At 41.0% G+C, this 21,052-nt stretch overlaps 1 protein-coding gene across 4 annotated transcripts in view; it reads left to right on the top strand.

Annotated features, from left to right (window-relative positions):
* SLC11A2 (solute carrier family 11 member 2) overlaps positions 1 to 21,052 on the top strand; it is a 358,374-nt gene that overhangs the window by 319,124 nt on the left and 18,198 nt on the right. For 3 of the 4 annotated variants that reach the window (XM_078688843.1, XM_078688844.1, XM_078688846.1), the window contains 2 exons: positions 12,899 to 13,052; positions 14,296 to 14,349. In XM_078688843.1, coding sequence (XP_078544969.1) covers positions 12,899 to 13,052; positions 14,296 to 14,349 — 208 coding nt within the window. Of the gene's footprint in view, positions 1 to 12,898; positions 13,053 to 14,295; positions 14,450 to 21,052 lie in introns of all 4 variants that reach the window. The other variant, XM_078688845.1, reaches the window with a different exon arrangement.

Below are 21,052 nucleotides of genomic sequence, written 5' to 3'. Positions count from 1 at the left end.
GGCAACACCTGGTATTGGTAATGCGCTGCCCCTACCACAAAACTCAGAAACTGCTGATGATTCGGATGCACAGGAACATGGAGGTACACATCCTGCTGATTAATGGTAGCCTAGTAATCCCTGGAGCCACCAGGGGAAGGAGCTACTGAAGAGACAGCATCTTGGAATGGTCGCTACCCACCGATTGAGGAGCTTCAAGTCCAAGACTGACGGAAGTCCCCTGACACCTTCTGCACAAGGAACAGGATCGAGTACACCCCCTTACCAACCTGATCCAATGGCACTAGTTGGATTGCACATTTTCCCACCACAGATCTGATCCCTTCGTAAAGTGCCACACTCTTGGCAGGAGACCTGAGGTCAGGTGTTGGGTTGCACCCTGTACTTGGAGGAAGTGAGACAAAAATCTATAGGATAGCCTCTCTAAACTATATTCCTCATCCACATGTCGGTGACGGACAGCAGCCAGGCAGGAAGGATAGCCACTGCACGAGCCCCCACTGGAAGAGAGGCTGTGGGAGACCGATAGTCCAAAGCGCTGACCGGACTGCCTGGCCTTGGACGTGACAGCCTGCTGCCTTGCCCTCCGGAGCTGAAACTTCTTCCTGGGAAAGGCATAAGAACGGTGGTCCTTGCGAGGGACAAGGCGGCTCTCACAAGCCTCCGAGCGATTCCAAGACTTAGACATCTTACCAGAAGCGGACCTGTAGGACCAAGTGTGCTTCTTGTTCTTAAACTATTTCCGGATCACACCATCCAATCGATCCCAAAATAGCTTGCCCCCCTCAAAGGGAAGCTTAGAAAATGAAGTCTTATCTGCTAGGTCTGTCTTCCAGTCTCTCAACAACAGGTTGCGCCTTGCCATGAGAAGTGCATAGTAAGCCACAGCAGCTGCTTTGATGACAACAGCCAACACATCCGCCAGGAACTTAGCCTGTTGCTCCATGTCAACCAGAACATCAGGCACATAGGCACAGTAATAAATAGTGAAGAAATAGGGACCCCCTCTAGGAGTTACATTCAGGTCAGGGAGTAGATGGGAAAGGAAATAACAAGAAAACTGGAAAATGCTCCCTCTTGACCTATAAGTACTTTTATCGTAGGAGTGGTCTCTCAAACTCAGGGCATACACTGACAATGTCTACACGAATTGTAATTTTTTTCTCATTTTATTTTATTTTACAATGGAAAAATTCTTTTTTTCTTTTTTTATCATCATTTTACACTTATAACATTTATAAAAATATATACTTTCCACATAAAAGCTTCGGGGTAATATTATTTCACCACAATGAAACAATGCAAATATATCTTTGGTTGATCAAATTCATACGAACACTAAATCAATTAATTATGCACAAGACAGGTAAAGAGCTGCACACACACAACACATACATTCTTCCTAAGCATCCATTCCATTACAAAAACATACAGTGTTTCCTATAGCATTGGGTCTGATGTCCAATTAATGACCAGAGTCCTTAGATTTGAAAGAGGGGAGATGGTCGACGCGTTTCGGTGGAAAGAACAGGAGTACGAACCACCTTCTTCAGGACCAATCAGATACAGTGCGATATAGGGACTCTAAACCTGGAGTGCAGATCTGCAACAACATATACAAAAGTGATGGTTTACAATTATGCCCTGTAAGACTTAGTACAATCTTATTTACATTTGAAACAACAATGAGGACCTGCGCACACACTCAAGGTTCTCACAACTTCACACCACCAAGTGAACCTTATAACCCATAAAATTGAAAAGTGATCCTTAGTTGTAGAACAGGATGGGAAGAGTCTTTTCTATGCCAAAAACGATCTTAGGGTCTAATGACACAAGCACAGAACTACATAAATAAATACCTTTCTGAGAGACAAAAACGTGGATATAGCGGCACTTCTCAAAATTGTAAAGACCTGTCACGCGATCTAATATAAAGAGGGCGTGATTATTAATCATCCTAGCCATATTAGAACAGGGCAAATGTACTTACTAGTAATAGGCACGAATATTCAACAACAATTACCTGGTATATTGTCAGAGGAGAAGGACCCAGATTTCTATTACTTTATTGAGTGATACGGACAGCTGTTTGCTGGAAAGTATAACAACAAGAAACAGAAGGGGATTTGCTGTTAAGGCCTCAACGAATTAAATTGCATTGAAAAAAGGATTATTTTCCAACGGACTCTTTACCTGTAAGATATATAAGTAGTCACTATCAGGCAGGAGGCAGCTGACTGCAATCTCTAGATTCGACTTGTCTTTACTAAAGATGTGGGAAGTATAACAAAAAAAGAAAGGGTTTTGCTATTAGGCCCTAACCGAATTGAATAGCATTAAGAAATGGATTCGTATCCACCGGGCTCTTTACCTGTAAGATGTATAAGAAGTCACTATCAGGCAGGAGGCGGCCGACTGCAATCTCTAAATTCGACTTGTCTTTAGCTAAAGATGTGGAGGGGACGCCACCTCTGAGGGGGAACAATTGGAAATATGTAACATAGGCATCACTTCAAGACTGGATGTGCAATCCATTTTTTTTAAACCCACCCAAGCCTACTTACTTTCAATTGTTTATCCGTAGCTATGCAGATGTCACAACCGTCTAAAAATACGACATATCTTTAAAATGTCCGCACCTAGAAGAAGAGCATTCATACATAAGAAAGCGGCAAACTGTCTGATGCTGATGTCAATAATATGGTGATTAGCCGCGACTCAAGTTCAGTTCTACACTCGCATATGCTGCCTACCTATTGCAGAAATGGCAGAATGCAGTAGGGCCTACCAAAGCATTCTAAAGTGTGTAGATACTTACACGAGCAATTTGCCCCCCCTATCCCCGATCAGCAGCATAAAGCTTTTCGGGCATGCTTAGAGAATTTCATCTTTGTGAAGAGGCATAGCTTATACTGAAACTATTAAGCTCTGTTAAGCGAGGAGACGGTCAACCTTCTTTTCAATTTAAATTAACCCTTCCACTAACAGTGAATGCACCGCAAATGACTATAACTAGAATGCGGCGCTTTTCCAAACACGCAACAAACCCTCTTATCAGTGTTGCACAACAATTCAATTACACCCTCATTTCTAAATTTCGTCCCCACTCCTTGCAGCAGGACAGCCTTTCTAGACCCGGGCGGCAATGCATCAGTCTAAACAGAGATCACTCCTGGATACACTTAAGTCTTAAGAGCTCGAGATTTCTAATCCCCTTCGCAGGCCGCCACCGCCATTGTCCACGGGTTATTCGATACTGCGAAGTGCACGGCGTGCTTCCAACTTAAATAGCCCGCAAGCGGATAGATGAAACGCTGTAATAGCTATCAGCTGTAATAGTTTCTTTACATACATGCAACGTCATAAACGGCTGCCCAAAGCTAAAAATAGAAAACGGTCTAGCTTTATGTCGCCATCTTAGAGTGGTATCAACGCAATATCGAATAACGACATATAATATTTAGCTACAAATAAAGTCGAAGTCTCCTGTAATCGTTTCTTCAAAGTCATGCCGCGTAATAAGCAGCTGCCCTAAGCTGAGGACTGACTTGATGTCGACACGATGTCAAATGCCGGCATGAAATATTCAGCTACAAGTAAAGTCGATGTCTCCGTACATATATTACCTCTTGGGTTAAATGGCCAAACCCACACATGCTGATAGTTTATCAATTGGAAACATACTCAGCCAATAAGGGAACCCCCCAAAAAAGAGGGGGGGATTTTTTATATATGCACTCTCGACATACTGAGTTACCTTAAAAGCACTTGTGAAAAGCAATAGTTATCGGGGGTCACTGCCAGTCGAATAGCAGTGATGAATCAAGACACTTACCTTTCACTTTTGGCAACAAATTTTTTTATTATCTACATGTGAGACCATGTTAATGTTTAGCAAACACCTGGCCATTCCTGCATATACCCATGAAGGCCCTCATAGAGAGCCTAAAGAGGATAGATAAACACACCTCTAAGTCGTCACTGGTATAGAGATAGGCTTCATAAAACCTCACAGTAACCAATTTGTTGACCCAGGTATAACTTTAAGGCTGAAGAGAACCAGTGTATGTTGGTAATCACCAGGGTTTGGTGATAATCCACTGAATTTCCTCATTCAGTCCTTGTTTTACAGAATCAAAGAAGAATATCCAAAAACACTCACGTCGTTTACGTGAGATGTCCATAGGTGTACTCATATTTGCCTTTACTTTTTCCAGAATACACCACTGAACATCGTTTTCAGAATGACTTTTTTCAAGGAAGTGTCTCACAAGAGGTGATTCCATACGCTGGTTCCGAATTGAGGATTTGTGTTCGCTAAGGCGAACACGAAATTCACGTCCTGTTTCCCCAATATAAACCATAGTACAGGGACAAGAGATGCAGTAAATAATATTCTTGCTGCGACAATTTGTAAAATCCTTGAGTTTGATCTTTTTATCTTTATGCTCAAAGCAGTCTGTTACAATCGCTGTGTCACATGCGTGGCAGCCGCCACACCTATGATTTCCCATAACAGGTGGTAATCCTGTGATGGCACTTTGCCTTACTTTGTTAGTACTTTCCACTCCAGTATGGACCAAAATGTCACGTAAATTGCGGTTCCTGCGGAATGCTACCAGGGGTGCTTCTAATGTCGACTCCTCATCTCCTACGTTTAGTATTCTCCAATTACGTTGGATGATGTTCTTTAGTTTGAAATTGAACGGAGAGTGGTTCACCACACAGACCACTTGGTCTTTCTTTGCACGTTGATTACCTTCCAAAACAGCGTCTCTGTTATAGTATTTGGCCCTCTTGTAGGCATGGCGAACTAGGCGATTTGGATAACCCCTAGTTAGCAGCCTCAATTTGAGAGCATCACCATGCTTGTGAAATTCGGCCATGGTACTACAATTTCTTCGAATGCGAAGAAATTCTCCAAACGGAATTGAATCTTTTTGCATAAAGGGATGGTAACTTTGGTATTAATACCAAAGTTACCATCCCTTTATGCAAAAAGGTATTATTAATACCAAAGTTACCATCCCTTTATGCAAAAAGATTCAATTCCGTTTGGAGAATTTCTTCGCATTCGAAGAAATTGTAGTACATGGCCGATTGTTGCCGCAAGAATATTATTTACAGCATCTCTTGTCCCTGTACTATGGTTTATATTGGGGAAACAGGACGTGAATTTCGTGTTTGCCTTAGCGAACACAAATCCTCAATTCGGAACCAGCGTATGGAAGCACCTCTTGTGAGACACTTCCTTGAAAAAAGTCATTCTGAAAACGATGTTCAGTGGTGTATTCTGGAAAAAGTAAAGGCAAATATGAGTACACCTATGGACATCGCACGTAAACGACGTGAGTGTTTTTGGATATTCTTCTTTGATTCTGTAAAACAAGGACTGAATGAGGAATGAGGAAATTCAGTGGATTATCACCAAACCCTGGTGATTACCAACATACACTGGTTCTCTTCAGCCTTAAAGTTATACCTGGGTCAACAAATTGGTTACTGTGAGGTTTTATGAAGCCTATCTCTATACCAGTGACAACTTAGAGGCGTGTTTATCTATCCTCTTTAGGCTCTCTATGAGGGCCTTCATGGGTATATGCAGGAATGGCCAGGTGTATGCTAAACATTAACATGGTCTCACATGTAGATAATAAAAAAATATTTTGCCAAAAGTGAAAGGTAAGTGTCTTGATTCATCACTGCTATTCGACTGGCAGTGACCCCCGATAACTATTGCTTTTCACAAGTGCTTTTAAGGTAACTCAGTATGTCGAGAGTGCATATATAAAAAATCCTCCCCCCCCCCCTTTTTTTTTGGGGGGGTTCCCTTATCGGCTGAGTATGTTTCCAATTGATAAACTATCAGCATGTGTGGGTTTGGCCATTTGACCCAAGAGGTAATATATGTACGGAGACATCGACTTTACTTGTAGCTGAATATTTCATGCCGGCATTTGACATCGTGTCCACATCAAGTCAGTCCTCAGCTTAGGGCAGCTGCTTATTACGCGGCATGAATTTCCAGAAACGATTACAGGAGACTTCGACTTTATTTGTAGCTAAATATTATATGTCGTTATTCGATATTGCGTTGATACCACTCTAAGATGGTGACATAAAGCTAGACCGTTTTCTATTTTTAGCTTTGGGCAGCCGCTTATGACGTCGCATGTATGTAAATAAACTATTACAGCTGATAGCTATTACAGCGTTTCATCTATCTGCTTGCGGGCTATTTAAGTTGGAAGCACGCCGTGCACTTCGCAGTATCGAATAACCCGAGGACGGTGGCGGCCTGCGAAGGGGATTAGAAATCTCGAGCTCTTAAGACGTAAGTGTATCCAGGAGTGATCTCTGTTTAGACTGATGCATTGCCGCCCGGGTCTAGAAAGGCTGTCCTGCTGCAAGGGGTGGGGACGATATTTAGAAATGAGGGTGTAATTGAATTGTTGTGCAACACTGATAAGAGGGTTTGTTGCGTGTTTGGAAAAGCGCCGCATTCTAGTTATAGTCATTTGCGGTGCATCCACTGTTAGTGGAAGGGTTGATTTAAATTGAAAAGAAGGTTGACCGTCTCCTCGCTTGACAGAGCTTAATAGTTTCAGTATAAGCTATGCCTCTTCACAAAGATGAAATTCTCTCAGCATGCCCGAAAATCTTTATGCTGCTGATCGGGGATAGGGTGGGGGCAAATTGCTCGTGTAAGTATCTACACACTTTAGAATGCTTTGGTAGGCCCTACTGCATTCTGCCATTTCTGCAATAGGTAGGCAGCATTTGCGAGTGTAGAACTGAACTTGAGTCGCGGCTAATCACCATATTATTGACATCAGCTGTTAGACAGTTTGCCGCTTTCTTATGTATGAATGCTCTTCTTCTAGGTGCGGACATTTTAAAGATATGTCGTATTTTTAGACGGTTGTGACATCTGCATAGCTACGGATAAACAATTCAAAGTAAGTAGGCTTGGGTGGGTTTTAAAAAAATGGATTGCACATCCAGTCTTGAAGTGATGCCTATGTTACACATTTCCAATTGTTCCCCCTCAGAGGTGGCGTCCCCTCCACATCTTTAGCTAAAGACAAGTCGAATTTAGAGATTGCAGTCGGCCGCCTCCTGCCTGATAGTGACTTCTTATACATCTTACAGGTAAAGAGCCCGGTGGATACGAATCCATTTCTTAATACTATTCAATTCGGTTAGGGCCTAATAGCAAAACCCTTTCTTTTTTTGTTATACTTCCCACATCTTTAGTAAAGACAAGTCGAATCTAGAGATTGCAGTCAGCTGCCTCCTGCCTGATAGTGACTACTTATATATCTTACAGGTAAAGAGTCCGTTGGAAAATAATCCTTTTTTCAATGCAATTTAATTCGTTGAGGGCTTAACAGCAAATCCCTTTCTGTTTCTTGTTGTTATACTTTCCAGCAAACAGCTGTCCGTATCACTCAATAAAGTAATAGAAATCTGGGTCCTTCTCCTCTGACAATATACCAGGTAATTGTTGTTGAATATTCGTGCCTATTACTAGTAAGTACATTTGCCCTGTTCTAATATGGCTAGGATGATTAATAATCACGTCCTCTTTATATTAGATCGCGTGACAGGTCTTTACAATTTTGAGAAGTGCCGCTATATCCACATTTTTGTCTCTCAGAAAGGTATTTATTTATGTAGTTCTGTGCTTGTGTCATTAGACCCTAAGATCGTTTTTGGCATAGAAAAGACTCTTCCCATCCTGTTCTACAACTAAGGATCACTTTTCAATTTTATGGGTTATAAGGTTCACTTGGTGGTGTGAAGTTGTGAGAACCTTGAGTGTGTGCGCAGGTCCTCATTGTTGTTTCAAATGTAAATAAGATTGTACTAAGTCTTACAGGGCATAATTGTAAACCATCACTTCTGTATATATTGTTGCAGATCTGCACTCCAGGTTTAGAGTCCCTATATCGCACTGTATCTGACTGGTCCTGAAGAAGGTGGTTCGTACTCCTGTTCTTTCCACCGAACCGCGTCGACCTTCTCCCCTCTTTCAAATCTAAGGACTCTGGTCATTAATTGGACATCAGACCCAATGCTATAGGAAACACTGTGTGTTTTTGTAATGGAATGGATGCTTAGGAAGAATGTATGTGTTGTGTGTGTGCAGCTCTTTACCTGTCTTGTGCATAATTAATTGATTTAGTGTTCGTATGAATTTGATCAACCAAAGATATATTTGCATTGTTTCATTGTGGTGAAATAATATTCCCCCGAAGCTTTTATGTGGAAAGTATATATTTTTATAAATGTTATAAGTGTAAAATGATGATAAAAAAGAAAAAAAGAATTTTTCCATTGTAAAATAAAATAAAATGAGAAAAAATTTACAAATCGTGTAGACATTGTCAGTGTATGCCCTGAGTTTGAGAGACCACTCCTACAATAAAAGTACTTATAGGTCAAGTGGGAGCATTTTCCAGTTGACATAGGCACAGTACTGCATGGCCGCCGCATAGGCCTTGAAGTCCCTCACCAATGACTGAGTAGCTAACACCCCATACGATGCTGCCTGCAGCACCAGGTTGGAAGCAGAGGAAGATTGCTTAAGGCCACCATCCACCTTGTGGTCAACCTAATCGAATGGCAGGCAGTCATCTGGATTTAAAGAAGAATGCCCAATGAGAGGAGCCAGGATGGAATCCACCTTGACAGAATCCAGCAACAGCTTATCCCTGTCCTCCAATATATGGGATTTCTATAAGAACCGCGGAACCTGGCAATGTTCAGGCTCCTCTCAGGGCCTAAAAATGTCCTCCTTGATTCTCGGATGCAAAGGGAAAGCCAGTACCACAGGCTTCGCGAGTTGCGGGAACAGACAGTCAGCTGTCCCCTCCTACAGAGGTGACGCCAGGACCAGATTGTCTCCAATATGGCCCAGAATATCCGACCGCTCATCCCAGGAGATGAACTTCCCATCATGTACCACATGTCTCTCAGAACCAGACATCTAAGAGTCAGTAGAGTCCCCATTATCATCCAGCTGGGCAGAGGGAAGCCTAGCCTTGCGTTTGCCAGACAGGACTCTGGTGACAGCGGCATCAATCATAGCCTGAACCTCCAGGGCCGTCGGGGATACCGAAGCCCCAGCCGGGACAACACGCGCACCCCTATTAGGGACATCCAAACGGGAACCACTGTCCTCCAAATCCGGAGAACGAGTCCTTCTCCTCTTTGCCCCATGCTTTTCCATTGTATTCACAAACTAAACAGACCCCAGAAATCTCAGAATAAGTAGGACTCCAGAAGTCCCTCCTCATTGGCGAGAACCAGTAAAAATATAACACGCCTGTACTGGCCATTCACACGGCCACAAAAAATTCCGAGCACTACAGGCCCCCAGAATAACGGGCCAAAACCTCCCCACTGTAAGCTAAGCCAGAAAACTGGAGGCCCGCCCGCCTTGTCGGAAGCGCCAGGGTCGGGCCCAACCGTAAGATAGCAATCCCAGGAGACAGTCTCCCTGGAAACCAGCACCCACCCCCTAGTCAGCCGAAGGGAGCACAGCAGACCTCTGGCCCGGCCACAGGAAAGAGAAGTTGGCAAGAGCCCCAGCCACCGCACTGCAGGCAGCTTTTCCCTTCGCCCTCACCTGAAGCTCGCCATCACACCCCCTCTCTGCACGCTGTCTCCAGAGACCAGACGCCGCCAATCTCAGCATGGCGCCAATTGGTCCTCGCATGCTCCCCAATCCTGCCGGCACCATGCGACCAGGAATGGAGCCGCAACATAAAGTTGGAGCATGCGCACTGCGCGAGCGTATAGATGTGTGATGGACACAAAAAAGAAACCGGAGGGTGGAGGGAATTTTGTGAGTTGGAAAGGTGTGTAATTGGAGGCACAGGAACCTCACTATGAGTCAGTACAGTGAGAAGGACGAAGGGGTAATGCCTCTGCCAAGCTTAACTTAAGAATTCTTTAATACAGATTCAGTATCTTTTCAAAGCTCTGTCATAAAGCTATGTATGTATACAACCATGAGCTATACAATCCCCTATTCTCCTGATGCTTACCTTTGTTCTAGGTTTTTACTTTTAAATATTCAGAAAGTTAGCAGATGCGTATAGGTGTCTGTGCCTTTTCTGTACTGGCAGCTGAGGCCTGGAATAATCATCTGCCACCATTTGTTCAGAATCATATCTTGTAAATTTTCATAGGTTGTTAAAAACTCATTTATTCCAGATATGTTACCTCTTTTCTTTTACCTTTCTAGCACCTGGACACCCTTGGGTAATTGGCTTGTATTATAAAAATAAAATCCTGCAACCATCCGTGTGGTTACCCCTGCCCCTATCCCACCCTCCATTTTTTGTGCATTTGCCCCATCCCTTCTTGCCTGTCCACCCACCCCCCACCAGTGTTATTCCCTCCCTCCCTCCGTGTTGCAATTTAAAAAAATGCCATATCAACCAGTGCTAATGTGTTTATAAAAATTTTTAAAAAGCATTAGGGCTGGCTGTTTCAATGCACTTAATAAAAATAAATGCCATGGTGTAAGGCACCTGTGCTCCTGTGCACAAGCTGTATAGAAGACATATTAGCTTTGCCAATGCCTGTTTGAATTTCTGTTGGACTTGTTGCTGGATGTTATGGTAATGTGGGGAAAATTGCATTGATTAAAACTACTGAAACACGCAGCCGCATTTGTCAAATATTTCAGCTGGGAACTCTGCAGTCACAGTACTACTAAACTGTCTGTACAAAAGTTAATCTACTTCTCCAGACAGTACAGAATTAAATGGAGCTATCATTAAGTCTAAACATTCCATCCACTATCTCTGTGTTGTAACCAGTTTCTTGGCATTCACCACAACTTTCACTTCCTACAACTGACGGGTTGCCAGCTGCTGACATTCTATGGCGCTCTGAGTTCTCCATTTAAAAAAAAAAATGTAAGGTCTCATCTACAGACCACTTCAGCTGACTGTTGGTGATCAGACTTATAGTAGGCAGTATAGACGTAGATTGTGCTTTAAGTCCACCCATTGCTCCTGATTCATGGTTTTCCTTGATGTTCTTGGTAATGTCCCACCCGAAGAGCATTTCGGTCTCAGTATTTTGAGTAGATGAAAGTAACCTTCCTCTCCTGACGTAAGACTTTGTAGTGCGAGGAACTATTTTCCCTCCCTCTTTTGTGTGTTTCTGACCCCCCGCTAGTTTATGAAAGAATAAGGTTTCCCCAATAGCTGCCTACCCCAGTACTGTGCATTCCTTTCCTCACCTGCCACACTGATTTCCGGCATCCACCTTGAAATGATGTTTAAATCATTCCAAGATGAGCATCTGCTGGTGTTCATGTGCAGTGGTAATCTCAGAATAATTTTTTGTAAGCTAAAACAAACAAGATTCAAAGATGGCTGTGATATGTGTGCACACACGCGCAGTTGCCACCTTATAATGGCTCATCAAGAAAGCCTACTCAAGTACGCATTGTGGCAATCTTATAATTATTTTGTTTTTAAACTAAAACAAAGCTGTTACAATATATCGCTGCACATACACATACATGCTCAACAGCCAGCTTTTAGTTTAAGAAGCTTAGTTCTTTTAGGCAAAGAAAACCCTTTACAAGACAGCTGCTGCATATGACCTCTGAACCATGTTAATAATCTTGAATGATTTTACAAAAAACAAAACAATGAAAAGATGGTCGCTGCCTATCTGGGGGAAAATGAGCACTGGCAAAGCTGAGATGTGTCATGCCTGAGACCTGTTGATTTTATCAGTGCTTATTTTTTTTCCTAATGAGGAACAGTTAAATAACGATACTTAAATAGTCATTCCCTTAGTTTTTTGCCATAGACTCCTGAGTTGTAACAAAGAAGCCGAATCTTCAATCCATGAACCAGATTTTTGAAAGGGTAAAGTCAACAGCCATGGCTATCCACAGCACATTGGAACTCACCGGTTGGAGTTCAAGCCTCTGGTCCTCCAGCTCTGTGGTGCTGTCAGACCTTTCACCCCCTTTAGAATGGCCTGGGCGTGGGACACAGTTCTCGCCATTTGCCTTAGGGGCCCTCTGAACCTGCTGGATAGTGGCAGTTGACTGGAATTTTTCATGCCTGACCTGACTTTCTAACCTTGGTCCGTTTTAATTTCTCAGGTCTCAGTGAAGGTTTACTTTTGTCTGCTACAATCAACGTTTTTGGAAAGTACTCGAGGCCACGGTTAATTTAAAAAAAATATATATCTCATTGGTATTCTCCTGTATTGGGACATACTGTACGGAAATAATAGAACTATATATGTTATACTGATTAAGAGATATACTCGTATATTTACAGGTTTCAGGAGTCTGTATAGCTTATATATTTTCAGTAGATTTTAGTATTTACTTTTATGAAGCATTTATATCTTATGTAGAACATGCGACATAGAGCTTAATTTCCAATGTTTCAAAGCTTGGCTAATTGTTCCTCCATTACATTTTATAAGTAGTGCTTTTCCACCGGCGTCCCACCAAAAGCAGCGCTAGAAGTTATTTGAAGGTCACTTTCTCCCTCTTTGTACAGGTGTCCTCTTCTTTTAGCAAGACCACTAAGTGCCTTCTAATGCCAGGTCAGCCTCCCACTCAACCAGTGCTTATCTTGAATCTGATTAGTTGTCAAAGCTCAATGAATTGATGGGAGGAGGAAGCATTTTTAGTGCTACATGGGATCAAAATATGTCATCCATGTAATGATTCTTGTTCATCTTTTCTAGGCATTGTGTTTGATTCTAGCATATCTGCCCCTAAAAGTTTGTCCAGAACTGAGGAAATAAGTTTCAAAATGTCGTGTTTGAGTCACCTTTGTGTGCACATTGGCCCTCCAGTCCCAGTGCTTTATTTTTCGTTTTTTCTTCCTCATCACAGTGGCTGGAAGATCGCCGGCGGAGTCCTGATCCTCATTGTCTGCTCCATAAACATGTACTTTGTGTACGCCTATGTCTCTGCTCTGCAGAGCATACCACTATACGTAGTGGCAGCTCTCCTCTCTGTGATGTACCTCTGCTTTGTAGCATATCTGGTAAGTGTGTCCTTTGTTCAGTTTTCACTAGCAGACTTGAACTGATCTCCTGTGTCTTGTGCGTTATTGTTGGTGGCTTTATGTAACACCAACTATCACAGAAACTTGCTTTTTATGCCCTATATGCCACCTTTTACTCTGCTTTTCCATCCAATTTATATCTGCTTTTTGGAGCTGGTTATTACAGCATTTAGGTTCAGAAGCATCAAACTGCACTCAGTTGTGTTTGATGTTTCCAAATATTTAAATAGAAGCCACATTTTTTATTGTAAATGCGAATAGCAGGAAAAGAGAAAGTGATTTTAGATATTCCTTTCTTATGTGTTTCTCTCTCCAGGCACATGTCCTTCATGCCAATCTCTCAGATGACTTCGAGTCAACCATTGAGTCAGCAGTTAATGGCCTGAATGTGCTTGTGTGGGTTGCCGGATATGGTGCATGTGATTCCCAATGGGTGAATGAATAACTAGATCATGGGAAGAGTATTTTCAGAACTAAGCTATACCTATAACATCTTTTGAAGTCTAACGGATCCCCACGGCATTCGGGGTACCCATGGCGTGCGCACTAATAAAGTATACCAGGATAAATGCACTGCGAAAGGCACAGTATTTTAACTCAACATATGCATTTGAGAAATCTCCCCTAGAATATACTTGAAAATATAACGGTGAGCAGGATATTCTCTGCAGTCTTAGTATTTTAATTCTTGATATAGTACTGCACAATCTTAGGAACATGGGGACAGATTTAGAACATGGTGTACTGATACATGAATACAGGTGATAAAACATCAATTTACACTGTATTAGGATTTATAAATAGTATTAAAATGTGAGAGGTATTCTGCATGCATTTTAGATAGTCTGGATTTATGCAATGGGTGCAGCTTGCTTAAGGTGTTTTTAAAAGAAATGCAGTTTTACGTTCTGATACCATTGCCTGAAATATGGCCTAGTCAGTACGATCAGGAGAAACCTCTCCTCTGTTTAGGGATACGCTTTATGGCCTACTGTAATCTCACCTTTATGGAAACCTAATGCAGCCCTAATGTTTGACACTGCCTCCTCTTTCCTCCCTCTCACCTGCTTGCTATTCTTACGTGCTCTTTGTTGCTCATTCTGTCTCTCTCCTGCTCTTTCTCTTGTCCTCTCTTTCTCTATCTCACTGTGTCTCTATTTCCAACTCCTATGTGTTTTTTGGCCATGAAATAACCATGCGATTGTTCTTCTTCCGTTTGCAGAGCTGGCAGTGTTTGGTGGCACTTGGAGTTTCATACCTCGAATGTGGTCAGAGGGTAAGCATCCATCAGATTATGCTGACCGAAGAGCGACCAGATTCCCCGAGTATCTAACAGCTCCAAGTATCTAAGAGCTGAGTCTATCTGTGCACAGCAGGTAGCCATCAGAGCCAGTGTGTTTCTATGGTTTACTGTGTGAACATATCCAAATGTATGTGCGGTATGCACAGAAGACGCTTAGGCGTAGGGACGTAACCTACTTCATGTAATTTTACTGCATTGAGTTGACATATGCTTTGTATTTCTGAGAGAATTTTCTCCCCACCAACCACAAACGATTGTCTTTTCCTTTGCTGACCATCTCGACATGCGTTAAATGATCAAAAATAGGGTTTGATACTTTTGGCTGTGCATCATAGCTGCAACATGTTCAGTGTAGAGTGGTCAGTCATATGAGTGTTAACTATTTAAAAAAAATACTCAATATTAATATCCAATTTCTGAAAATCCAAATTAAGAGTAGAAAAATTGAGACAGACGGTTACATTGATTTGCTTGAGATCAAGCAGGATGTATTTGACTGGAAAACAGGCAATTAAATATCAACATTTGACACTAACCTCCCCTCCATGCCCCCCATCTCCTCCAAAACAAAACAGAGTAGCAGATTAAATGAACAGATATAAACGGCTTCACTGAACAATCCCATTGTTTTTCATGTCACCATTAGCATGCATCAGGCAAAAGTAACTTTGTAGGAAGCCATCAATGAGTGGGGCAGTTTGCAAGATCTTTAAATTCCAACTGCTTTCTCATCTAAGCCCATGAGAATAAAATCTCTTAGTTTGCCAAGGGAGAGTAAAAAAAGATATTCCAATGTGTGTACCAACTGGTCTGGTCTTGCATGCTGCCATGTGGCAGTATGGAAAGGTGAGAGATACTCTCCGCACACGTCGCTGCATACCCACACTAGTTTTTTGACATATTCCTCCATGTCTGGCATCCTGTGACCACTGCAGAGGGTCCTTTTGTTTCCAGAAAACAAGCCTTGCTTTGAAATGCAAGAAGGGCTTTCTTCTGGCCCAGATAAAAAAATGGTCTTGCTGTAAATTGCAGCACTCCAGTTATAAAAATCTTTCACTTTATTCAGAGTGCCCTCTCTTCCCCACTGGAGTACTTAACCTAATTGTGTAGAACCATCCCGGTTCACCGACGTCCACACCACTAGAGTGCATTATGTGAAAAAGTCACACTTTCTCTTTACTGATTGATCGGTAACACCACTGGAGGGAGCAGTGTCTGCTCATTTATTCCACCACTTGCTTTGGTTAGTAGACAGTCATGTACTCGCATAACATGGGAAGTAAACAGCGTTCTTAAAAACACATGCCTTTTCAAATTACACTTATCATTTTTAAAATGTTTTTATGATTTGGCTAAACATAATCTCTTTGCTGAAATATTAAGCCTTGTCAAAATGTCTTCCTACCTCCCAAAAACAAAACGGTTCCTTTGGGTTAGCGTCTTCCTATTCATGGTTTTTGCTCTTCTCATACGTTGTCAACCTTTACTAATTTCTTCAGAATTCATGATATATTGTAAATGTGTTCTGTGCTCGACAGGTAATGTGGACAGGACTATCTGATTTATTCATCTATATTAAAAGTAGTGTTAGACCTGTCAACACAGAAAGATCAGACAACTACAGAACCTAAACACAACTTCTCAGTAGCAGTTCCATCACAAAATATATTAGTGATTTTCATCAAATGATTATTGGCCGGAAGGGGAATTATAATGCAAGTGCACCTCCGAGGTTTGTTTCTTGATGGTCAGCAAAGAGAAAATACATTTGTGGGCTTTTATGTGCCCCCTTAATGATTCAGTGTGTGCTACCTTCGAAATATGCAAGTATTAATTGTTGATACAATATGAACATATAACTTAAAGGAGAACCTGTGTGCATTTTTCATCATACTGTACTGCTTTTTAGCGCAAATATACTGATGTGAAATCAGGCTTCTTGACAACCTAACATAGCGCCACCTAGCACATTGGCCATTACTCTTTGAATCAGAATGTATAAACAATTTAGTGTGGATGCACAGAGGCCAATGCATGAAAACAACATTTTTTACCTTTCAGCAGCCTGCTATATATTTTGTATTAGTGATGCTTTATTCAGACTAAGGCTGCATTTTTCCGGTGTGTTAAAGGGAAGTGAACAGAAATAAGTCTTTAAAAAACAAGACAATGCCTCTGGAAAGCATCACCCATTGCCAGTGATAGTATGCAATTAATAGTGGTAGAAACTATCATCAATAATCATACTATGAATCTTTAAAAGCGATCATGAGTTAACAATGTTCAGCCTACATTGCATTTAAAAATTATTTATAATACAGCATTGTATCATCCAGTTTGAAAGTCACAATATTGGGGACTAGAAATTAAATTACGACCATTTGCAGCATGTAGACAAAAACATGTATGCTGTGCTTCCCCAGGTCAAGCAAATAAGGCTGATATGTATCACCCAAGCATCACATACAGAAATATGCCAAATGCATAGATAGTTTGATTATGAGCTTGTTCTCTGGTTTCATTTTTAAATCGTGATGATTACATTCTTTCCTCTTTTTCGGAACTTGAATTCAGAGGGAGGCTAACAAATCTCTGTGTGTTACCATGTGCCAATGTCTTAAAAGCATCCACTTTCTGGTGAGCTTGAGCAAGGTTCTAAATGCTGTTATGATCCCTTGTGTGCAATACTTCAAATGTAAAATGGGGGAAGTGGGGTGGGGGGGGTGCAGATGAGGCTTTTGAGAAGCCTGCTGTCACATTAGCCTGCGCTCTTGTATTGTGTTTGAACTAACAGGATCATCTTTATCCTGGAGAGCCACGCTGCCACTATTCAGAAAGTGCCCCGTATTAGGAATGACTGTGTCTAAAAGCAACTATTGACAATTTTTTAAGCCCCTTAAACAAACATCCTGCAAACTCAAAAATGTTGGATAAAGCTTACTTTCAAACAAATGTAACTTGCTTCTGTAAACATAGCATATTTTCAGATGTCTATGGCAGAAACCTTCTTTGATGAAAAGTTGAATAAGACATACCTTTCAAGAACCCTCTCAGAATGCTAAGCACGCCGTGACTTAAGTGGACTAAGTACTTTCTCAATTGAACATGATCAGCCTTGTTCAAGGAACAGATGAATGTGATCAGTATACTGATTCTCATCAGATGAAGGTTCACTAAGTGTCAGCTAAATATAGTTTGGAAATCACATAACATAAATGACTTCTTTTCAAGGGATGTACATTTTCTTTAAATCAAATAAAAATCGATCAGAATATTCATAATTGGGCAGGCACAGAGATTGTGTAGAGAAGGCAGACTCTGGTATTTTAGCACTATTTGTGTATGGTCTATGTCCACTATCCTTTAATCTATATTATCAGCCACATCCCCTTTCTACAATATGCTTCGCTAGTGCATACTCGTCTGTCCCTTCGTAAAAAATAGTCTCATTGTCTGCAAAGGCAGGAGGGATTTGTATGTAATGTTGGTAAGGCAGGGCTTAGTATGGGGCTCCATGCCCAGAAGGAGCTGGGTTGTGTCATGCTACTGCTACCTCTTTCCACCATGTGAAAGACATGCCTAAAACTGGTTCTAATTCTGGCGATGATGGTGAGCCACTGTCCACTTTGTAGACGTATTGAGGTCTTCAACTGATGTTCTCCCATGGCACCTTAAAAACCGCTTTTATGTTTGTTTTCTAAAATTCCATTATTCCATCTTAATTTGTCTTCTTAAATATGGAAATTCCGAGGTCACGTAATCCCTGTCTGTTTGGCAAGGAATGCAGTCAGTTGACTTCTCCCATGTCCTTTTTCCTTCACGCCAAAATGAGGGAGTGCTATAGTAGATGGTACCACATATTATGTTTTGATCGGCATTTATGCAGCGCGCTAACCTTTATCAAGATTTTTGGGAACTATTTCAAACGAGCCCTTTTGTGCGCTTTACTTACATGTGCAGCTGGAGTCTCGGCCTTTGGGGTGAAATTGCATGGTTTTATTGTGTTATTCCCACAAACAAAAATAGCCCTATTCCTTCTATCAGATTAATGATGTTTTCTGTCTTGCTTTGGCTTCAGTGCATCTGGAATATATGTTGATATAATTGGCATTGCCACAAGAGGTTCTAAGACTGGAGGGGTTGGTTTGAGAGAAGTTTCATTTTTAAGAGGTGGAATGATTCCCAGCCCATACATAAAAATAGATTTCCACATATTAGAGGAAAAATACACAGAGGTTCTTCTTTTAGAATTGTCAAGAAATCATGTCATTTACCACTATTTTGTAAACACCATGCGGTTTCACTTCACAAGCACTGTTCATGCCACAAAATCCAATTGTAATAACGATTCTCAGATAGGTTGGGCTTGCAGTTGCTGCAAAGCAAATGGAATGCAGAATGTAGTATGGTAATTTATACAAACTCCCTTTGTGATCAGTGTTGGGCATTTGAAATAAGTAAACATTCACTTGATTTCTACTTTTAGAATTTGATGCCACTTGACTCACTTTCCTGTGTGAATTTCAAGGTCCTTTATATAGGCATCCGATTTCAGCCTACAGCTGTATCGGGCCCCTTTTCTGTGCTGTCAATATTTCCATGTCTGGCAGCATGAGAGCTATAACTATGCCATATTTCATATGTGTGATTATTTATGATCGTGCTCCTCACACAGCAAATCATACTACATTGTTACTAAATAAATCCAAATTTAGATGACGGTGCAGCCTTGAGTCATATCTAAATATATATGCCAGGAGCACTAAAACGCGTAGATCGTTTGATTGTTTTCATGCTGAAATAACTAATAAATCTAACTGTGGAAAGGCAGCGCGTGTGCGCCCATTACTTTCGTATTTTCGAAGGAGTGACGAATATATATATATATATTTCAGTTTCCGAGCACAAACCTAATTAGGTGTTGCGTATATTTTTTGTTAAACTCAAATTACAAATGGTATATTCCCCAGACCACCGTGACCAAGGGGTCCTGATAATTCTTTAGGTGGAGAAATGCTGGAAATTAAAAATTGTAGGGAAATAACTTGCAGGAAAGTGTCAATTTCTGCATCTTTTCCTTCGTATTCAACCCTCAGACTGTCTTCTTCCAGCATCTAAAAACTCGGGCAAAATACCACTAACCAGCAGTGTTCCTGCTTAACATATAATTTCCATAGTATCTGTCTCAATCTTCCATCATAACCGCATCCCAGCAAACACCACAAGTTTTACTTTGTTATTGTAAAAAACTGTTAACGAATTGCCAGCAAATATTTTTATTTGCTACTATACTTCTTGCATTTTGCTTTGTAATGTCCTTGAATACAACTGCATCTTCTGTCAACGTGAGGGAATACCATCTTAAATAGACACGATTGCCATGCATTGCAATTGCGTAGTTGAAACCGCAACAAAATGAATAGCAATTTTGAAAAGTAACTACACAGAAAATTATTTCAAAGAACTGCAATGCTGAACCTTAAAGGCACTCTGCATTCCAGCGGCTTTTCCTTAACTGCATTCCTTTGATTTCATTAAAATTTGATGATATTTTTGTTTGGCTGGTAGATGTATAAGTGCTGAACAAGTGTTTGCTTAACAGTCCGCATTGTGTAACCAACTAACAGCTTCTGTATTTAAAAGAAATGTTGTCACCAGATAGTGCTTCTCAACTAACCAAATTCTTTCCAAACTAACCCAGTTACCTTTTGTCTCCATTTTTATGTTCTGTAATGTGGGTGAATGTGCATCGATCCACCATTTTACAGTGCTGTTTGAGGATGGTGTTATGCTCCAGTATAATGTATGTCTTTATTGTGTTTGCCTAGGTAGTTGTATAGAGAGGGTTTATATTCCTAAACCCATTTTCTGTAATCTCTTAAGAGAATTTATTATGCGTTTTTACAATATGCTAGTTTTTTTCCAAAAATGCATTAGCAATATATCTTACGACTGGCTCTTCTGGGCAGTTGCTAGTTTTAATGAAAGTGTTCTATTATTAGTTCATTGTAAATCTGAAGTTCTTGGATTGGGTGCAGGCATCTGATTTGGACCATTCCTGGTATTTTGTAGCAAAGGGTTTCTGTGCTAACAAAGCAACCTCTGGCCTGGATGCACTTGTCGAGCTGTACCTTAAGCCTTAAAGTGGAAAACCAGTTTTACGTTTGCAAAAAGTGTTCTCTGATTACATAAGTAATTTTGCATCTAAACTATCTAGCTATCTTTTAAGATGTCCTTTTCAACTTAACTATGGTACTCACCCAGCCAAAAAAAACATTGCAGAGCATACCAGATGTCATTAGCTTGAAAACCACTGGATTCAGGCATGTCACATGTTCACTTTTGTGCGCCAATCTTAGAGTAATGTTTTGGTCCAGATAAAAATGTTCTTCTTGAAATGAGAGGTGAAGTTACAGAGGCACAAAGACTTCACATTGCTGCTTGGCTGCTATTTCTGCTTAGTTAATTTAAATTGTAGACATTACAAATTATTATTATGACATGTGAACTTTATGGTTGGACCCTGCACATTCACTTTTTTGCTTACCAGCGGGATTTGTTTTCAAGATGTTGAATCCAATCCAAAATCAGAGAGATGTTTAATTTAACTATTCAAGCTGCACTTTGTGCAGCAAAAGTGTTGCCTTTGTGTGTAGAGGTTTTCTCTCCACACTGT

This window comes from Lissotriton helveticus, chromosome 1_1 (genome assembly GCF_964261635.1).
Source record: "Lissotriton helveticus chromosome 1_1, aLisHel1.1, whole genome shotgun sequence".
Lineage (NCBI taxonomy): Eukaryota > Metazoa > Chordata > Amphibia > Caudata > Salamandridae > Lissotriton > Lissotriton helveticus.
This window is presented reverse-complemented; position numbering and strand designations above follow the sequence as displayed.